The 17,355-nt window shown below is 34.7% G+C and overlaps 5 protein-coding genes and 1 long non-coding RNA gene across 8 annotated transcripts; 5 read left to right on the plus strand and 1 right to left on the minus strand.

Annotated features, from left to right (window-relative positions):
* Window positions 1-254: 254 nt before the first annotated feature.
* LOC9312635 (expansin-B5) lies at window positions 255-1,742 on the plus strand. Its single transcript, XM_002876521.2, has 4 exons — window positions 255-500; window positions 598-710; window positions 798-982; window positions 1,203-1,742. Exons 1-4 carry the CDS (start codon window positions 347-349, stop codon window positions 1,543-1,545), a joined length of 795 nt encoding a protein of 264 aa, XP_002876567.1. The 5' UTR covers window positions 255-346; the 3' UTR covers window positions 1,546-1,742.
* Window positions 1,743-2,881: 1,139 nt separating this feature from the next.
* LOC9312636 (zinc finger protein ZAT9) lies at window positions 2,882-4,096 on the plus strand. The gene has a single exon (XM_002876522.2). It carries the CDS (start codon window positions 3,037-3,039, stop codon window positions 3,934-3,936), a length of 900 nt encoding a protein of 299 aa, XP_002876568.1. The 5' UTR covers window positions 2,882-3,036; the 3' UTR covers window positions 3,937-4,096.
* Window positions 4,097-7,268: 3,172 nt separating this feature from the next.
* On the plus strand, window positions 7,269-8,179 carry LOC110228396. Its single transcript, XR_002331956.1, has 2 exons — window positions 7,269-7,353; window positions 8,082-8,179. It is a non-coding gene; the product is annotated as an uncharacterized LOC110228396 (long non-coding RNA).
* LOC9312637 lies at window positions 8,169-9,448 on the minus strand. Of its 2 annotated transcripts, none has more exons than XM_002878296.2 (3): window positions 9,350-9,448; window positions 8,777-9,254; window positions 8,169-8,407 (listed from the first exon to the last, which is right to left on the minus strand). In XM_002878296.2, the coding sequence occupies exons 2-3, from the start codon at window positions 9,075-9,077 to the stop codon at window positions 8,355-8,357; spliced, it is 354 nt and encodes a 117-aa protein (XP_002878342.1). In that variant the 5' UTR covers window positions 9,078-9,254; window positions 9,350-9,448; the 3' UTR covers window positions 8,169-8,354. The 2 variants fall into 2 exon arrangements, with proteins under 2 accessions (XP_002878342.1, XP_020881415.1); XM_021025756.1 differs by having other exon boundaries at window positions 8,777-9,298; window positions 9,373-9,447.
* A 36-nt stretch (window positions 9,449-9,484) lies between these two features.
* LOC9314411 lies at window positions 9,485-10,125 on the plus strand. The gene has a single exon (XM_002876523.2). The coding sequence runs from the start codon at window positions 9,512-9,514 to the stop codon at window positions 9,980-9,982; it is 471 nt and encodes a 156-aa protein (XP_002876569.1). The 5' UTR covers window positions 9,485-9,511; the 3' UTR covers window positions 9,983-10,125.
* A 2,331-nt stretch (window positions 10,126-12,456) lies between these two features.
* LOC9314412 (vesicle-associated protein 1-1) lies at window positions 12,457-14,694 on the plus strand. 2 transcript variants are annotated; one of them, XM_021026039.1, is made up of 8 exons: window positions 12,457-12,681; window positions 12,773-12,843; window positions 12,934-13,015; window positions 13,106-13,221; window positions 13,310-13,465; window positions 13,560-13,604; window positions 13,907-13,984; window positions 14,344-14,694. In XM_021026039.1, the coding sequence occupies exons 1-8, from the start codon at window positions 12,630-12,632 to the stop codon at window positions 14,455-14,457; spliced, it is 714 nt and encodes a 237-aa protein (XP_020881698.1). In that variant the 5' UTR covers window positions 12,457-12,629; the 3' UTR covers window positions 14,458-14,694. The 2 variants fall into 2 exon arrangements, with proteins under 2 accessions (XP_020881698.1, XP_020881697.1); XM_021026038.1 differs by having other exon boundaries at window positions 12,458-12,681; window positions 13,554-13,604.
* Window positions 14,695-17,355: the final 2,661 nt, after the last annotated feature.

Raw genomic sequence — 17,355 nt, forward strand, 5'->3', positions numbered from 1 at the left:
ATAAAAGATAAAACTATTAAATATTGAAAATATGACAATTTCCTTATAATTTCTAACAACTTACATATATCATCCAAAATAAGTAATAGAAAATTTTAAAAGTAAAATTAAGAAACTAATCAGAATAAACCTTTGTTTGAACGGTAGCGGTTTTAAAGATTTTGTTTTCCTCAAATATAGGATAACTATAAGTCTATAATTGTCTTTGTAGTAGAAATTTAAAAGCTATTTATGTTTGTTAATCTATAACAACCAGAAACTAAAAACTTAAAACCTAAAAAAGAAACCCTAATAAAATATATATAAACTCTAAAATATTTGTATCCATTCAAGATCTAAATCAAACATGGCTTCCTCATCTCTCAAATGTTTGTCTTCTATCGTTGTTCTTACAACTTTCTTTGCAATCTCATTGAAGCCTTGTTCTGGCCACAATAAAACCCACTGGAACACCGCCGGCATCACTTGGTATGGCGACCGCGAAGGTCCTGGCAGCACAGGTAATTAATCAAACCATTAATTCTTCCAATAAACTAATAAAACTTGAAAACATTTGTCCATATTTACCTATGTACGGTTCGTAAAATATGTATACAGGAGGAGCTTGTGGATATGGTGATGCAGTGGCAAAGCACCCGTACAGATGTATGGTTTCAGCCGGAGGACCTTCATTGTTCAAAGATGGAAAGGGTTGTGGGGCATGTTACAGGGTATTTCTATAAAACATTTGCAATTCATTGAAAATGATATTGTAATGTATAACAAATATACTAACCATGCATGTTTATATGTTATAGCTTAAATGCGACCATCCGTTGTGCACGAAAAAGCCGATTAAGGTGATGATATCGGATGAGTGTCCCGGCTGTACGAAGGAGGCTGTTCATTTTGATCTTAGTGGCAAGGCCTTTGGTGCATTGGCCAAACGAGGCAAGGGCGATCAACTACGCAACCTTGGAGAACTAAAAGTTAGTTACAAACGGTACGTATTGTCAAAAACCGAGTCGGTTCGGTTTGGTCAAGTTTTTGGATAGAAAAATAAATATATATATATATATATATGTTGGATTATATAAATATATATATATATATATATATACTTAATTCTAATCAATATCATACATATATATATATATATATATATATATATATATATATATATATATATATATATATATATATATATATATATATATATGCAGTGCATGTTGCAAACACCCGAAGGCTAAGATCGCTATCCATGTCGACTCCGGAGCAAATCCTTACTACATGTCATTCGCAGTTAAGTTTGCAAACGGTGATGGGAACTTCGCCTGCATCGAGGTCCAACCGGCAGGAGGAAAGTATTTGAAAATGGAGGAAATGAGATCCGCTGTTTGGAGACTAAGCCCTGGTGTTCCTTTGAAGGGTCCGTTCAACATCAGGCTTACCTCCGCGGTCTCTGGTAAGAAGATCGTTGCGAAAGGCGTTATCCCTGAAAAGTGGAGCCCTGGTGCTATTTACCACTCTAAGGTTAACTTCCCCGTTCAAAGGAAGCAGAAATGATTTAATTTTTCTTCCCCCCTAAACGAATTGTAACGTTTGAAAGGAAGAGGGGTTTTATAAACTTGTAAGGGATAGTAAAAACTAATTTGAATTTTTTTCATATCTACTTATGTTCTTCATATGGGCCTAGAGTTGTTGTCGCTCGGCTAAAAAAGCCCATGATTTATAAACGGAACCCGGTTAAGTTTACCTTTCAATGTGGAGTATTAGAGTGATAGACCGGATCAGATCGGTTTATGAGAGGCGTTTAATTTCTGTATGTGAATGAAGAAGTACTTGCACAAAGCATTGATGAACTGTTCTTCACGAGTTTGGTAAATAAAGACTTCTTAAGTTCACTCATAAAGTCTCTTAATTGTGGTAAACCACCTAACTACGTAAATTTGTTGAAGTTAAAAGTAAAAAACGCGTTTTTATTAGAAACACACCAATATGAAAGGAAAATATAGAACGTTACAAGAAAAAGAAAAAAAAACAAAACAAAACTCTAAATTGGTAGTATATGGGTTTGCCATAATTATGGCATCTTGACTTGTTCTTTTTCCCAAGACAACGCTATTTTCTTCACATTATTAATCTAACTAAGAAAGATCCAGATTAAAAGGGAAAGAACATTATTGTTATAAACTTAATTAATCTGTTATACAATATACTTTGAATCTGTTACGAATAATAACTTGTAAGATGGTCAAATCACATTGAATTGAACCTTAATTTTTGTGTTTACTTTTTTAATTGTGGAATTTTGTTATAAACTAATTTGTTAAAGTTACTGCTCGGTGAGGGTAATTTAAAAAACAACCGTCATTGGACTAGTACGTGGCTGTCACGTACTGTAAACTCACAGCAAAGAGATGTTAACCTTTTTTTGGACAACGGTTTTGTTTAGCTGGTTGGTTCGTCGTTACAACAAAACAAACCTCCTCCTCAAGACTTTCTCGTACAACAGCAAAGTTTCAAATTCCGAAAATACCCTTTTCACTAAAAAACTGTTTGTTTTTTTGGGGGTAAAATTAAGAACTTTAAAAGACCCAGCCTAGAAATAGACAAAAAAACAGCTGCGTTGCGTCTCTGCTATTTCGGGTGTAAAAACAGAAACTTTTTAGCTATTTTTAAAAAACCAAAACTTAAATAGAAGGGTAAATCGGGAAAATCAAAAAAAGAGAAGGGAGTTTGTAATAAGAAGTTTGCAGAAACGGGCAAGGCTCGCATGTTACATTGTCGCTTCTTCAACTTCATGCATACGCTTTTATTAGATTTTTTTTTTCTTCTTTCCGTTTTCCAGATCAAAATTAAATTTAAGTTTTTTTTTGTTAAATAGTAAGAAAGAGAGAGAGATAAATAAAAATTAATTAAGTTGTTTTCTTTTTAAATCTTGTTTGAGTACAAATATTAAGTTCATTGGTGGAGAGGAATGCTTGTAGATTCCACTTCTCTTTACTTTTTTCTCTTCTTCTCTCTTTTTCTTCTTCTCTGTTCTTGTTCTTGAAGATGGAGAGTTACAAGTGCAGGGTTTGCTTTAAGAGCTTCGTTAATGGAAGAGCTTTAGGTGGTCACATGAGATCTCACATGCCGAGTCTTCATGTTGATGAAGATGAAGAACAAAGGCCGAGTCAACTCAGTGATGAGACTGAGTCAGATGTTTCATCGTCTTCTTCAGAGGAAAAGAGAAATGGTTTGAGAGAGAATGATCCGAAGTTCTCTGTTCTTCTTGAAGATGGTGAAAGCGAGACCGAGTCTTCTAGGAATGTTATTAACCTGACCCGGAAACGATCTAAGCGAACTCGGAAACTCGATTCGTTTGTAGCGAAGAAGGTGAAAACGAGTCAACTCGGTTACAAGCCTGAGTCTGATCACGAGCCTCCTCATAGCTCAGCTTCTGATACAACGACGGAAGAAGATCTAGCCTTTTGTCTCATGATGCTCTCGAGAGATAAATGGAAGAAGAACAAAAGTAATAAAGAAGTAGTAGAAGAGATCGAGACAGAAGAAGAATCAGAAGGTTACAACAAGATTAATCGAATAACAACGAAAGGGAGATACAAGTGTGAGACTTGTGGGAAAGTGTTCAAATCTTATCAAGCATTAGGTGGGCATAGAGCAAGTCATAAGAAGAACAGAGTAAGTAACAAAACAGAGCAACGAAGCGAAACAGAGTATGATAATGTTGTTGTTGTTGCTGAGAAGAGAATCCATGAATGTCCGATATGTCTTAGAGTTTTTGCATCGGGACAAGCACTTGGAGGTCATAAGAGATCTCACGGGATTGGGAATTTGTCTGTGAATCAGCATCATCAAGTTCATAGAAACGAGTCTGTGAAACAGAGGATGATAGATCTTAATCTTCCTGCACCAACCGAAGAAGACGATGTCTCTGTGGTGTTTCAATGAATGCTGAATAAAGGTAACAGACTTTGCGTGATTCGGGTCGTCCAAATTTTCGTAAAGTTTGAATCTTTTTTTTTTTTACTATTATTATTTTTGGGGTCGAGCTAGAAAAAAAAAAAGATAATGTTTATTTTAAATGCAAAGGAGGCTACTTTTACATGTTCTAACGCCGATTCTTTTTTCGTATTGGCCTCACGTCGTGTTGGCCTAACCACATAAATTGAAGAACATTCAAATAAGCTTCTACTTAGTTTATAGACTATTAATGTTGATTTTATTATATAAAGTATAGACTTTTAATGTTTGTGTTAAGTTGTAATATTGACTCTTCTTGCTTCTTCTACTTTGTTTGTTATTGAAAGCTACTACTAGTTAGAGTGCCCACTTGAGTACTTATCTCATTTCTCTTTGTATTAGAGTTAGTCAAGCCTCTAAGAATTGAGAATCGTTTTCAAAGTCCAAAGATATTTAGTCTAGAAGTAAATAAGACGTTTCGGTTGGTAATTTTCTAGTTCCAACTTCCAACTTAATCTTACAAAATTATGTACTTGTGTTTAATCATTAGGCTAGCTATTCAGAATTTTGACTACAAAACATATATTAAGTTCACAAATTCGTAGTAAGATACTTGTCTTAAGTTCATTTTGTAATGTTAACCATCATATTTATAAGTTACTTAAAATGATAGTATAAAAGACTTGGCTGCACAAGTAGATTTGCGTTTGGTCTACCACAAATGTAGAAATATTCTTCGAGTATACTTTATTCTTTACTTATGACTTGAAGCAAAACCCACTAACTTTCACCGCCCCAATAGAATCCAACAAATTGTGACTCAGAGTGGTTGTATCCAAGTAATTGCAAGCTTGACTAATCTCACACTATTAATTTGGTAAGACTAATTACTTGGGATTTGGTGAGATTAGTTTCCTTGAAATCATTTTCATCTGATAAATTATTTTTGTTCCAAATTTTGGAGGCATTAAAGTGTAAGAAGCTGGAATGAAAAAATAAGTGAGTGACAAAAAGAAATGGAGAGTTAAATCGTAAACAAAAATCTCATTTTATTAAATGCGTCTTCTCTGTCTAAATTTGTGAGGCCATTTGATGCCAGCCGTTGGTACAAAGATCCTGAGACTGACACTAACCTTCACTAATATTCGCCTATGAAAAGTATTAAGTAAAAGCAAACCCAAATCTTCAACAAGAAAATAAAAATAAATTAAATACGATTAGAAAGTTGAACTAGTTTGTTTGGTCTACTCAACTTATGGCTTACTTCACAATTATGTTGCTGTTGATTGGTCATGCATTAATTCTTAGGGAAGACAAATTCGGGTTAATTAAAAACAATCGGAGCACCGGATCTTTTTTTTTTAGTTTAACAGTGAATTTCCAATCTTGTTTTCACTTGGCAACCATATCGCATGAAAAGACGGATAACCACTAAATAACTAGATAACACGATTCAAAGAAAAATAACAAATTACAATGAGCAACAAATATGTTGGTTACCCAAAACGAATAGAAATTTTTATAAGCTAAGCTATGATTTTTTTTCTCTTCAAATTTTAATTTAATATGTTTGTTATCTCATTATATATTATTTTAAATTGATAACATAAAAAGAAAAAAAACAAAGGAGACAAATCACATTGGGTGTGGTTTAAAAACAGAGACGCACAAAGAAAAGATGTTTGGTTGGTCTCTGACTCAATGCACCAGTTTCAGCTTCAAGTCTTCTTCTATTAATTTTCTTTTTGTAGTTAATTAATGTTTTGGAGTGCTCCTTTTTTTTTTTTTTTGGCTTTTCCTAACTTCAATTTGTTATATTATATATAGAGAAGAAAAAAACTTATAATAATGTCTTACACTTAACACAACCACCGTTATCTATCAACTTAGAAAATCTCAATACGATCCAGATTGTGTATTTGGAACACTAACCCGTTTGTTAGAAATTTACATAAGTTATCGGTTGACTCATACCGTATGAGAACAAATGTATCTCAATTTAAAAGAAAACAAAACAGTGACTTCCACGTTATTACGCTAAAGCTTAATTGGTCAACTGATTCATAAAGTAACTTTCAAGAACATAAACCGCTTTAAGTTACGATTTTAATTGCGACTCAAAGAATTGATTAATGGATAACGTGTCCATGCTTTAAACTTGGACCAGTTAAAAATTTAGTGAATATAACTGAATAACTGATGATATAAAATGGTAGTAAGATTTTTTTTGGGGAAAAGAAAGTATGCAATAGTACAATAATTAAAAGCCGTAAAAATATACTTTGTAGTATCGGTATGAAAATGATAGAGGTACGTACCTCTAGTACTACTAATTTTTTTATTTTTTTTTTTATTTTTTTTTTTTTAGTACTACTAATTTTTACTGGTTTTGTTATTGGTAACAAAAAATATGTGGTACTTCCATTACGGATACCATAAATATTCATCAATCAAAGTTCATACATATGATGGTATGAACAATCAACTAAATCGGACATCTCTCTAATATTTACTTATACCTGTTTTTTATTGTCTCTTCTTTTTCCCAAACTAGACTAGTTCCAGGTCTTAGAACTTGTTTTTGATCTAAATTTTCAAGGTACTAAAAATATGTTCCTCAAAATATTCTGTTTTCTCGAAGTCACGTCTCAAACTCTCCTTTCCTTAACCCTAAATTCTTAGTATATCAGGCGAACAACCGTTTCAAATTTGATACCCTTTTTTAAGAAAATAATAGTGCAAAAAAAATATAGTACAAAAGCATTGAAACTTCTTGGAAACGCAAGAGAGAATTGGGTGAAACCGTCTCGGGACACAGGCTAAGACGCTTATAACAATGTCGTCTGGCAATTTAGAAAACAACAACGATGCCTCCTTCTTGGTGGGAGACACACATATCGTCTTAGCCACTGGAAGACGACGGAACCCTAAATAGTTATCAAAATATTTGGTTACCAGTAGGCCTGGGCAATCGGTGGGAACCGGTTAAACCGAACCGAGTAAACCGAAACATTCGGTTATCGGGGCCTAAGCTTTGTGGACGATCAAACCGAACGGCATATTTCATTTAGTAGCTGGGTTATTGATTTTCTTCTTCCTAAAAATATTCACCGGTTTACTCGGTTCGGTTTAACCGGTTCCCACCGATTGCCCAGGCCGTTTACCCTCGTGATTTCGTTTAAAACTCTCAAGCTATAGATCTATAGTGGGCTTTAAAAGCAGATGGGCCTACTATTCAAGTTATCAACACGTCGTCGTATAACCCATAGAAGCTCGTTGTGTTTTTGTGCCGGACATGATTATCTTTGGCTCTTTGCATCCAACATGTAAGATTTTTCTCCCCGGAGACGTTAATAGAAGAATTAGCCAACGGATTTAGGGATCTTACCGTTCCGCGATTCGCCGGTGAGTTTCTCCGATTTCATATTTTTCTATGCGTACTCTTTAACTCGATTTCCTTATATGTTTCGTGTCTGCTTTCCCAAGAGTTCATAGTAAAATTAATCGGTGTAAATTTTGATAATCGTCTTCAATTTGATAACACTAGTAAGAAACAAAAGTTTGCGTCTTGATTGAATTCGAAGAAACGAATTCAAGATTCATACTTGTTAATTGAAGACTATAGGTGATAACTATTTCACTTACCGGTTTCGATTTGATTTTGATTTCGATTATCCGGTTTAATAGCTTCAAGTGTTTCCCCTGTGTCCATGTATCGTCCTGGTCCTGATAATTTTACTTACTTGGCAGTGAAATACCTAAAGTACCCCTCAAACTGAATTGTAATTACAGTCATATCCCCAAAACAACCTTTAGTACTGAAACGAAAGCGATTTCTCTCTCGGCGCCGCCGCAATCAAAACCTCACCGCCGTCGCCATCAACGCAGTTCTTCATTTCAGGTGAGCCTTTCTTCGTTCCTCATTCCGATATAGCCTCCCAGATACATTTTCATGCTTCAATTTCATTTTTGGTTTCCTGGATTCATTGTTTAGCTTATTGATCGATCTGGTTGATCTCACTTAGGTCTATAGATTCATATTCAGCTTTCTATGAGTTTCTTATGGTTTTGGTTGTTAGTTGCTAATATTTGTTCCTTGAGGAAACAAAAGACTGATGGAATTGACTACATAGGAATGGTGAACAAGATTGCAATGTTTCTCTCTGAAGCAATGAATAACAATGTTGTCATAAACATTTGTTTGGGAGCTTATTATAGACTTATTATAGGAGCTTTGGTTTTACTGTTTACTTTCGAGAATAAACAAGGATCACAACAACAGACACTCGATGCCAACCTAGTTTTACAAATGCAATTATGCAAACGATGAGACTAAGTGCTAATCTTTACTTTATCTGAATGAATCATTTTAAGTGAAATGAACCTACCGAAAATTTAACAACCTCTCATATCATGATCTTGGGGGTAGACACTTTAGACTCTTCCTTGGTTGTGTCACCTGGAAGAAAGAACATAAAACCAATTAGTGAATGCAAAGCTAATCTCCAAAGGCGACTTCTAATCATGATTATATCTATTTCCCTCCCCGTTACGCTCTAAAACATATCAATTCTAACCCCATTTCTCTTTGTATTCGATAAGTGCAACATATTTCTTTATCGACCCCCCAAAGCTACCCTAGTTTGTAGTTGCATCCTATCACAATTCACAAGCACAGATGTATCAATCAGTGATACCTAACTACACATTCTCAAAACCAGTAACCCCTCTTAAGTTGTTAAATCTAAGGCTTAATCTTTTTCCTGTTCTCCATCTACAGGTGACATATACACAAACATGACACTAGTTTGTATAGATATGTAATTACCAGATTGAGTGGTGGTTGTGGCTTCGCCATAGATGGCCTTAAGCTTAGACAGAGGAACAACAGCGGCATTACCCGCAGAGGCGGCATCAGCAAAGAGCTGCTGTTTCCACTCCCACATTGTGACTTTCATTTCCTTGTTAGACTTGAAGAGCGAATCCTTCTGCTCTGCTAAGGCCTCAACATACTTTTGTTGTTTATCAGATCTCAATCCCAAAACCACAAACGATACTCCCAAACAAGTGCTTATGACAACATTGTTATTCATTGCTTCAGAGAGAAACATTGCAATCTTGTTCGCCATTCCTATGTACGACACGCGGAATCCCGGTGACGAACGGACGGCGTCTCCGGTCACCGGCGGTGGCGCGTGGACGACACGCGCGGAAGAGACGGCGGCGCGTGGAGGCGCTTCCGGCGGCGGTTCGGAGCGTTCTTGGTGTCTCCGGCTTCGTCTCGTCGTCACGAATCCGATGGTGCCCTTGGTTTTGCGAGATTCGAAGCGGTTAGGGAGAAATCTTGAAAATACTAAACGGCCCGAAACTAAAACCTTTAAAACTCGGTTTTAGGAGTTACCTTCGACTAAGCTTTCCGTTGGCTTAGTCGGCTCGGTTGCGGGAGAGGCTTCGACGGCGGCGGTTCGATGGTGACTCTAATTTCCGGCGAAAATTCGGCAGCGTAACTTTACTCAGGAGAGTTGTGGAGAAATGACAAGGAGAGGAGGGCTTTTATAGAGAAATGGAGAGGGTACCTAGGTTAATTAATTGGGCTTCATGGGCTTCGGTTTTGGATGGGCCTTGGGCCAAAAAAATTGGGCTGTTACAGTTACTTCTCTTCGGATCCCAATCTGGCCTACTCACTTCCCTCCAACCCCAGCTTCCTTTCCTCTCGTCCGCTGTTATCCTCTTCCCGTACTTCATTCTCCTTGCTGTTCAGACATTAACAGAGATCCTCACATGGTACTGGCAATCACCGGTCTGGCTAGTCACACCAGTTGTCTACGAGGCTTACCGAATCTTGCAACTGATGAAAGGGTTGACACTTAGTGCAGAGGTCAACGCACCCGTTTGGGTGGTTCATATGCTTCGTGGGCTTGTCTCTTGGTGGGTATTGATCTTGGGAATGCAACTCATGAGAGTTGCTTGGTTTGCTGGTTTTGCATCTAGAACAACAACAGGTCAGCAACCACAATCTGTTGCTTCTAAGTAAAGATAGATGTTTCTTCGTTTAGTTTTTAAAGTGCATGTCAGAAACTAAAGATCTGTAACTCTTACTTCACTGTATAGCTTTTATTATTCGTGAGTTGGTGATAATGATAAAAAAAAACATATTCTTTATGATCATATTCTATATTATTCGCTTTTTTAGTTAGGTATGTTATGTTATTCATTTCAATATTAAAGGTTGATAGGTAGATGTTAAGGTTGAGAATATGCAAAGGTTGACAGATTCCTATCAAGGAAAGACATTTAATAATAAACGAAAAACGATGAAAATGTTTTCCTTAAGAAAGTAGAGCATAATGTCGAATAAGACTAGTTTATATGGTTTTGTATTTTACTAAGCCAAAGAAACAATGATCTATTGAGCAAACATATAGTATTTATTAGAGTAAATAAAGGAAAACTACTAGTATCTCTGTTCACAAACGTGTTAAAACCATCAATCTATCACACCATCAACATTTTATTCAATACATACTTTTAATCCGTACCACCTAAACAATGTATCATCTTGTAGTCAGGAGGGACGTCGGAGAGTAGGCAATTAGACCACTCGACCCGCCCTTGAACCCCTACTACTCCACGCCGACGCAAGGCGATCATTGTACACCAAATCTCCATTTTCTCGGGTTCATGCCACAAAAACGCCAACTTTCCGTTGCAGTCAACGATTGTGAGATTCTTGGAATCATACCCGTTAAGATTCAAACCAGCAACCACTCCCCATTCCTTCTCCTTACCACAATAACTCAAGATAAGAGTGATCATAAAAGTAAAGCACATTGTCAATCACACACACATCCCTATCCCTAATATATATAAAATTTATATGTTTTAGTTATGTAATTATCGAAATAAAAATAAAAATATATACAACTGATGAGAGGGTTAAACCTCAGCGTAGAGATCATTTGGGTGGTTCATATGTTTCGTGGGCTTTGTCTCTTGTTATAGAGTTGCTTGGTTTGCTGGTTTTGCCTCTAGAACAACAAACCAGCAACAACAACAAGATATGTTGCTTAAGTAAAAAGATAAGAGCATCTCCAACAGTAATATCTGGAGGAATGTCTCAAGATTAAAAAAATAGAAAATAATATAAAAGTAGGAGAGAGTATAGACACAGTTTCTGGTTTGAGAAACTGTGTCTCCACTTGTCCTTTTATTATTGGCCAATTTTTTTATAAAATAGTATTTTTGAGACACCCATACAGTATCTCATGGATCGGGATACTCTAAGAGATGTTTCGTCCTTTAGTTTTGAAGTCATGTCAGAAAAAAAAAACTCTGTACTGTGTTATAGAGTTATAGGCATATGTTTTAAGCATTGGTGAGTACTTTGGTAACAGTAAAAAAACACAACGTTATGATCAGATTCTATATTCCTCTTATCCTCTATATAGTCTATCCTTTAGTTAGGTATGTGTGTTTGCGATTAGAGCGCGTTTGCGTTTTGATCAATTTTAAGGGTCTGATTGGTTTAAACACAGCGGTTGCGGTTGTGGTTGCGGGAGTTTGCGGAAGCGGGCGGTTGCGGTTTCAAGCGTTACCAAGCGTTTTGAACGACTGGTTTAGCGTTTGAAAATGGATGCGTTTGCGGAAGTTTTATGACTGGTAAATCAGCGGTTGCGGTAGCAGTTAAATAAAAAAATGACCAAAAAAAATAAAAAAATATTACAAAAAAAGAAATAAAAATACTAATATATTATTATGATAATATTAGAAAAATTGAACATGCTTAATAATTAAAACCATAAATAAAGTACTAAATAGTTATTCAAAAATAAAGAAATTTTGTAATAAGATAGTATTTTATACTGGGTTAACATCAAAAATTGCATCAAGTAATGAGGCAAACTGTAAATAACGTTGAATTCAATCAAAAAACAAGTGATTTTCTATTCGAGAAAATAAATCGAAACATATATTCAATCAAAAAGCAAAGCAATACATAATGAAAAGAAAAAAAAAAAAGATGCTAAGAAAAATATTCAAAGAGTTACACATGAGGTGATGAATGAATAAAATGATATATGATACTTATGTTTGGTTCTTGATTTTCATCAGTTTGGGTGGAAGACATTGAGAAAATAAAATTTTAGAATATTGATTAGAGTTTATGATGAGAACGTGAAACAAAGATAAAAGATACATATAGGATAAATATATTTTATAATAATTATAAGTAAAGGTTTGTTTGTTTTTTTTTTTTTTGTTTTTTTTTTTTTTAAATCCAACCGCTACCGTCCGCAACCGCAAACGCTTGCGGGAAGGAGTTTTTGAAATTCAGCGATTTCGAGCGGTTTGAAGCGGTATGGAGCGGTTTCTATGATTGGTACCAACCGCTAACAACCGCAACCGACCGCTAGCAACCGCTAGGAAGGTGCTAGCGGGAGAACCAATCAAACCCTAAGTGAAAAGACAACAATACCCTTGAGAAATGAACAAGACAAATAGCGATGTCCCACTCAATTCATTAGCTTCTCTCTCTCGATCTCGGTTTCTCGATCGACGACTGCTCTCTCTGAACCGGAGACGGCGTCACGGGACGAATCTAATCGCCGGGAAACTGTTGTTTATTCTTTTTGTCGTTTTTTTTTGGAAAATCGAATTGAATCTCCGGCGATCTGATCGGGATGAGTAACAGCGAGCTTCTCACCGTGGAGCCTCTCGATCTTCAATTCCCTTGTAAGCTTATTCATACCTTTTCAATATTTCGCATGTCTCTTAGTCCCAGATCTATGTATTTCTCATAATCTTCTTCTCTGATTTGATGTAGTTGAATTGAAGAAGCAGATCTCTTGCTCTCTGTATTTGACGAACAAGACCGACAATAATGTTGCCTTTAAGGTTATAATTCTCTTATTTAGCCTTATCAATTTTGGAATCGAGAAAATTGTTTCGTGTTTCTGAGGCTTCTCTTGGTTTGTGATGATTTAGGTTAAGACTACGAATCCGAAAAAGTACTGTGTTAGGCCTAACACTGGAGTTGTTCTTCCCAGGTCTACTTGTGAAGTTCTTGGTCTGTTCTCTTATCCTTCTTCTCTCTTGTGATGGATTTGTGTTATTGGATTGGGAATTTGATGAATTCTTGTTGTCTGGTTTGATCTAGTGACCATGCAAGCTCAAAAGGAAGCTCCTTCAGATATGCAGTGCAAGGACAAGTTTCTGCTCCAAGGTGTGATAGCTAGTCCTGGCGTCACAGCCAAGGAAGTTACTCCTGAGATGGTACTATATGACATCCCATTGTTGATTCCATATGGATGGACACAGTTTGGTTTTGGTTATTCTTGTTTCTTGTAATGAAATTTTGCAGTTTAGCAAAGAGGCTGGACATCTAGTTGAGGAGACTAAACTGAGAGTTACTTATGTTGCTCCACCACGACCACCATCACCGGTTCACGAAGGATCTGAAGAGGGTTCTTCACCCAGGGCTTCTGTCTCAGATAATGGACATGGTTCTGAGTTTTCTGTAAGTACATTTTAACTTAAGATTTGATTTGAGTGCTCTGGTAGACATTTTTCTGTAGATTTTCATGTATTTTTGTGTTTAATTTTAGTTTCAGAGATTTAGCGTGGACAGGGCTGAACCTCAAGAAAACACATCTGAGGTATTTTTCACAATTTTTCCAAGTTTGTAACCGTCAAAATCATGTGAAATCATCTTTTGCTTTTGCTCTGTTTAAAACTGATGCGTTGCTACTTTGGAGGTAACTTTACTGGAAAGTTGCCTTTTAGGCTGATTTATTAGGTTGAGAATCTTTCTTTATGTTGATTACTTAAAAGGTTCATTACATTTTTAGAACCATGTCCAGAGCTCATTTATCTTTTTGTGCACCAAATCCTCTAGCTGTTGTTTGACACCAGAGATTCTACAATATTTCCATTACAGCTAAATTTTGTGTGATTTCAGGCGAGGGCTCTGATCACCAAGCTAACCGAAGAAAAACAGTCTGCCATTCAACTGAACAACAGACTTCAAAGAGAACTGGTAAAAGAACTTCCACTTGAATCCTTTTTATCTCTGAATCTCCTCCATGCTGTTGTTTTTAATTTTAGAACTAGAGGATTACTTTGATGATTAACAATTAGGAGCAAGTGTTTGTAGTGTTTTTTTCCATGATTTGAGAAGATATGCTTTAACTTATCATTTTTTTTTTGTGAAGAGATGCTTTAACTTATCATTGCATTGGCTCTTATCAAAATCTAACATAAAAATTGTGTTTCTTTTACTTTTTCTCCATCTTTTAACATGAAAATTGTTCCTTGAATCATACTTGTATATTCCACAAGCTTAGTTTAGAATCATGAGATATGTTATCTGACAAAGATTTTGGTTTGATGTGGCAGGATCAGTTAAGGCGTGAAAGCAAGAAGAGCCAAAGTGGTGGTATCCCATTCATGTACGTTCTTCTGGTCGGACTCATCGGTCTAATTTTGGGATACATTCTGAAGAGGACATAAACCACCCACCTGAATTTAATCCCTCACCCGCCACGAAGGAAGAAAAACAAAATAGACTTTTAACTCTTTTCAGTCGGACATTTTTTTCACTTCTGTATTTGTCAATTTCGCCTTAAAAAGGTGTCCTAGAAGATTTGTGTTTCGTAACTCAGTTTGCTTTGTCTTTTCAACTTTTGTAATCCAAATGATTTTGCGTTGGTTCTTTCTCCACTAATTCTTATCTTTCTTAACAAAAAATTCCGTCTCAAAACTTCCTCCTGTGTACCATATATGCTTTCTCTTGCTTTACCACATAATTTCTTACATCAATATTGAACATGGTGCAGAGATGAACCGCAAGGGCAATGTTCCATGCTTATATTTTAATTGATGAGGAAAGAAAGAGCTAAATCATATGCAACCGAGTTTGAACCACAAGTGAAAGAAGTGTAATTCGAAACAGTCACCGTCAAGAAATTATCTGATTCCATAGCAGGCTAGATACTTACCTGTCTCAGTCTCACAAGTGAGCTTTCACAACACATTAGATCCCACGAGTCATAACACACGGAGCCACCCTTGGCACCTAATGCACTAACCTAGACAACTTTTAGTATCTTCTTCTAGTTTCCATCTAAGAACCATGGACTTGGACAAAGACTAGACCAACATGACTCAGTTCTCCATTACCCTGTTGCATCTCCTTGGTTTGCTATTCATTTGTCCTAGTCTGGTCCATATACCCGACGTGGTTACACTAATGGACCTCAGAATATAGATGCTACACAAATCAAACTCGAAGCAAAGAAAGATACTAAATGGGAATTAAGTGGCAAGATGATGACCATACAAGTCTATTTTGTTTACCAACAAAAATAAAAAAATACAAGTCTATTTCTTACTAACCAGTAACAAAACCAAAGAATTTCAATTTATACTAGTAATCTAAGCCTCCTCATCTATTCATCCTCCTCCTCCAACGAGTTAGATTTATGACACCACAAAACTTACGGACCAAAATAATGGGATGCTAAATCTGGTTTGAAATTTAAATTTAACACATAAGTTTGAAAACATTTTTTTTTAATAAAAATAGTTTGTATGGTAAAAAACTTTTAGTTAAAAATAAAAATAAAATTAGTTAAAATATTATTTGTGAAAAATCTTAAGTGTTAAATTTGCAATACATGAAAACAAGTTGGATTTATGATACCACAAGACTTACGGACCAAAAGGACGGGATGCTAAATCCGGTTTGTTTTCAAGTACTTAAAATTAACACTTAAGTTTGAAAACATTTTTTCTAATAAAACTATTTTGTATAGTATAAAATTTTGGGAAATTGTTAAAAATGCCCCTTTTGGTGTACCCCTTTTAGATGTCTATTTTCAAAAATGCTCCTTTTTAAATCTGAAATTTTTATAAAGTTTTATTAGGTTTATAAGGTACTTATGGATTGTAACTACTACTTGAAGACTCGATCCAAGTATTTATAAGGTTTTATAAGGTGTTTTTAAAGGTATTTAAAATGCATTTATAAGGTATTTATAAAGTATTTATAAGATTTTAGATACATAGAAATGTAGTTTGTGTATGTTTTAATAATGTTATATACATATTTGGGTAAATCTTATATATATATTTTTTTTTTGTCAAACAATCTTATACTAGATAACAACCCGCACATAGTGCGGGATGAAGTGATTTAAGTAAAATTATTATGATTAAAATTATTATCTGGGATCCAAGATCCGTTTGTGTAAAACGAAACATGTAATAATTTTTTTTAATTCAAATTTGGAACTATTTCGTATAAGAATACGTTTTACCCGTGAAATATTTGAACCTGAAATAAAGATTCAATGTGATAAAAAAAATATTGACGAAATGTTACCATTTATGACAATATGCCTTTTTGTATGTTTAATAGATGTTGAGAATGATGAAAAAAAAAAAGAATATTGAGATTTAAGTATAAGAAATCCAAAATTTTATCAAAGATGAGATTTGATAGTTTCCAAGTTAAGATTTTGTAGTGTTCCAAATTAAGATTCTTAGATTATGAATAGATTATTACGAAATGGTTATAATGTGACCAGATTTTGGTTTATATATAAATGTGGTTAGTTTTTCTTCGAAAAGTTAGAATCCCTCAAAAAAAAATCGGATTTGAAGTATTCCTAACATATATAAAAAAGAGATTATCTTATTTATTTAAGTACAATAGATATAAAAATTTATGAAAGATGTAGAGATTTTCTAGTTTTAAATTCGAGATTCTTGAACCAAATTTATATATTTTATCATTTAAATAGAAATATAAATACAAAGATTATTTGCCCATCGGCTTGAGAAGATTTATATAAATGTATATAAAGAAAAATAAAGATTTATTAATTTAAGATAAACAAAAAGTGTATGTTTTTTAATTATTAAAAAATAGATCATTAATATAAATAAACAAAGCTCTTATTTGCTTTTTATTTATAATTTCGCTTTTTTTTTTTTTTATTTGTGTGATATATATATATATATATATATGTATTAAGACTAATGGCAAAATCTGTAAATAGTCTAGTAAAATTTGGATAATAATTTAAATGGGTGGAAAATCATTCTGAAAGCGACACGTCAGCATGGCAGTTTAGTTAATAACACATCAAAGGAATGTTTATTTTTAAAAATGTTTCTCTATTAATATGTAAGGGATTTTTAAGAGCATTTTTTATAAGGTTTTAAAGAAGAGGCATTTTTGAAAAGTGGCATTGAAAAAGGGGCATTTTTGCAAAAGCCCCAAAAAGTTTTAGTTAAATATCAAAACAATTTACTTAAATAAATCTTAAAGTGTTCAATTTATAATACGTAAAAACGGATTAAATTTATGACACCACAAGACTTACGGACCAAAAGGACGGGATG

This window comes from Arabidopsis lyrata, assembly GCF_000004255.2.
Source record: "Arabidopsis lyrata subsp. lyrata unplaced genomic scaffold ARALYscaffold_5, whole genome shotgun sequence".
Taxonomy (NCBI): domain Eukaryota; kingdom Viridiplantae; phylum Streptophyta; class Magnoliopsida; order Brassicales; family Brassicaceae; genus Arabidopsis; species Arabidopsis lyrata.

What these genes read in the sequence shown, in the direction of transcription:
- LOC9312635 (XM_002876521.2), top strand. Translation starts at nt 347, where the DNA reads ATGGCTTCCTCATCTCTCAAATGTTTGTCTTCTATCGTTGTTCTTACA. An exon ending in CGAAGGTCCTGGCAGCACAG is followed by an intron (nt 501 to 597) that starts GTAATTAATCAA and finishes ATATGTATACAG; the next exon opens with GAGGAGCTTGTGGATATGGT. An exon ending in GTTGTGGGGCATGTTACAGG is followed by an intron (nt 711 to 797) that starts GTATTTCTATAA and finishes TATATGTTATAG; the next exon opens with CTTAAATGCGACCATCCGTT.
- LOC9312636 (XM_002876522.2), top strand. Translation starts at nt 3,037, where the DNA reads ATGGAGAGTTACAAGTGCAGGGTTTGCTTTAAGAGCTTCGTTAATGGA.
- LOC9312637 (XM_002878296.2), bottom strand. Translation starts at nt 9,077, where the DNA reads ATGGCGAACAAGATTGCAATGTTTCTCTCTGAAGCAATGAATAACAAT. An exon ending in CACAACCACCACTCAATCTG is followed by an intron (nt 8,408 to 8,776) that starts GTAATTACATAT and finishes TCTTTCTTCCAG; the next exon opens with GTGACACAACCAAGGAAGAG.
- LOC9314411 (XM_002876523.2), top strand. Translation starts at nt 9,512, where the DNA reads ATGGAGAGGGTACCTAGGTTAATTAATTGGGCTTCATGGGCTTCGGTT.
- LOC9314412 (XM_021026038.1), top strand. Translation starts at nt 12,630, where the DNA reads ATGAGTAACAGCGAGCTTCTCACCGTGGAGCCTCTCGATCTTCAATTC. An exon ending in GACATGGTTCTGAGTTTTCT is followed by an intron (nt 13,466 to 13,553) that starts GTAAGTACATTT and finishes GTTTAATTTTAG; the next exon opens with TTTCAGAGATTTAGCGTGGA. An exon ending in CTCAAGAAAACACATCTGAG is followed by an intron (nt 13,605 to 13,906) that starts GTATTTTTCACA and finishes GTGTGATTTCAG; the next exon opens with GCGAGGGCTCTGATCACCAA.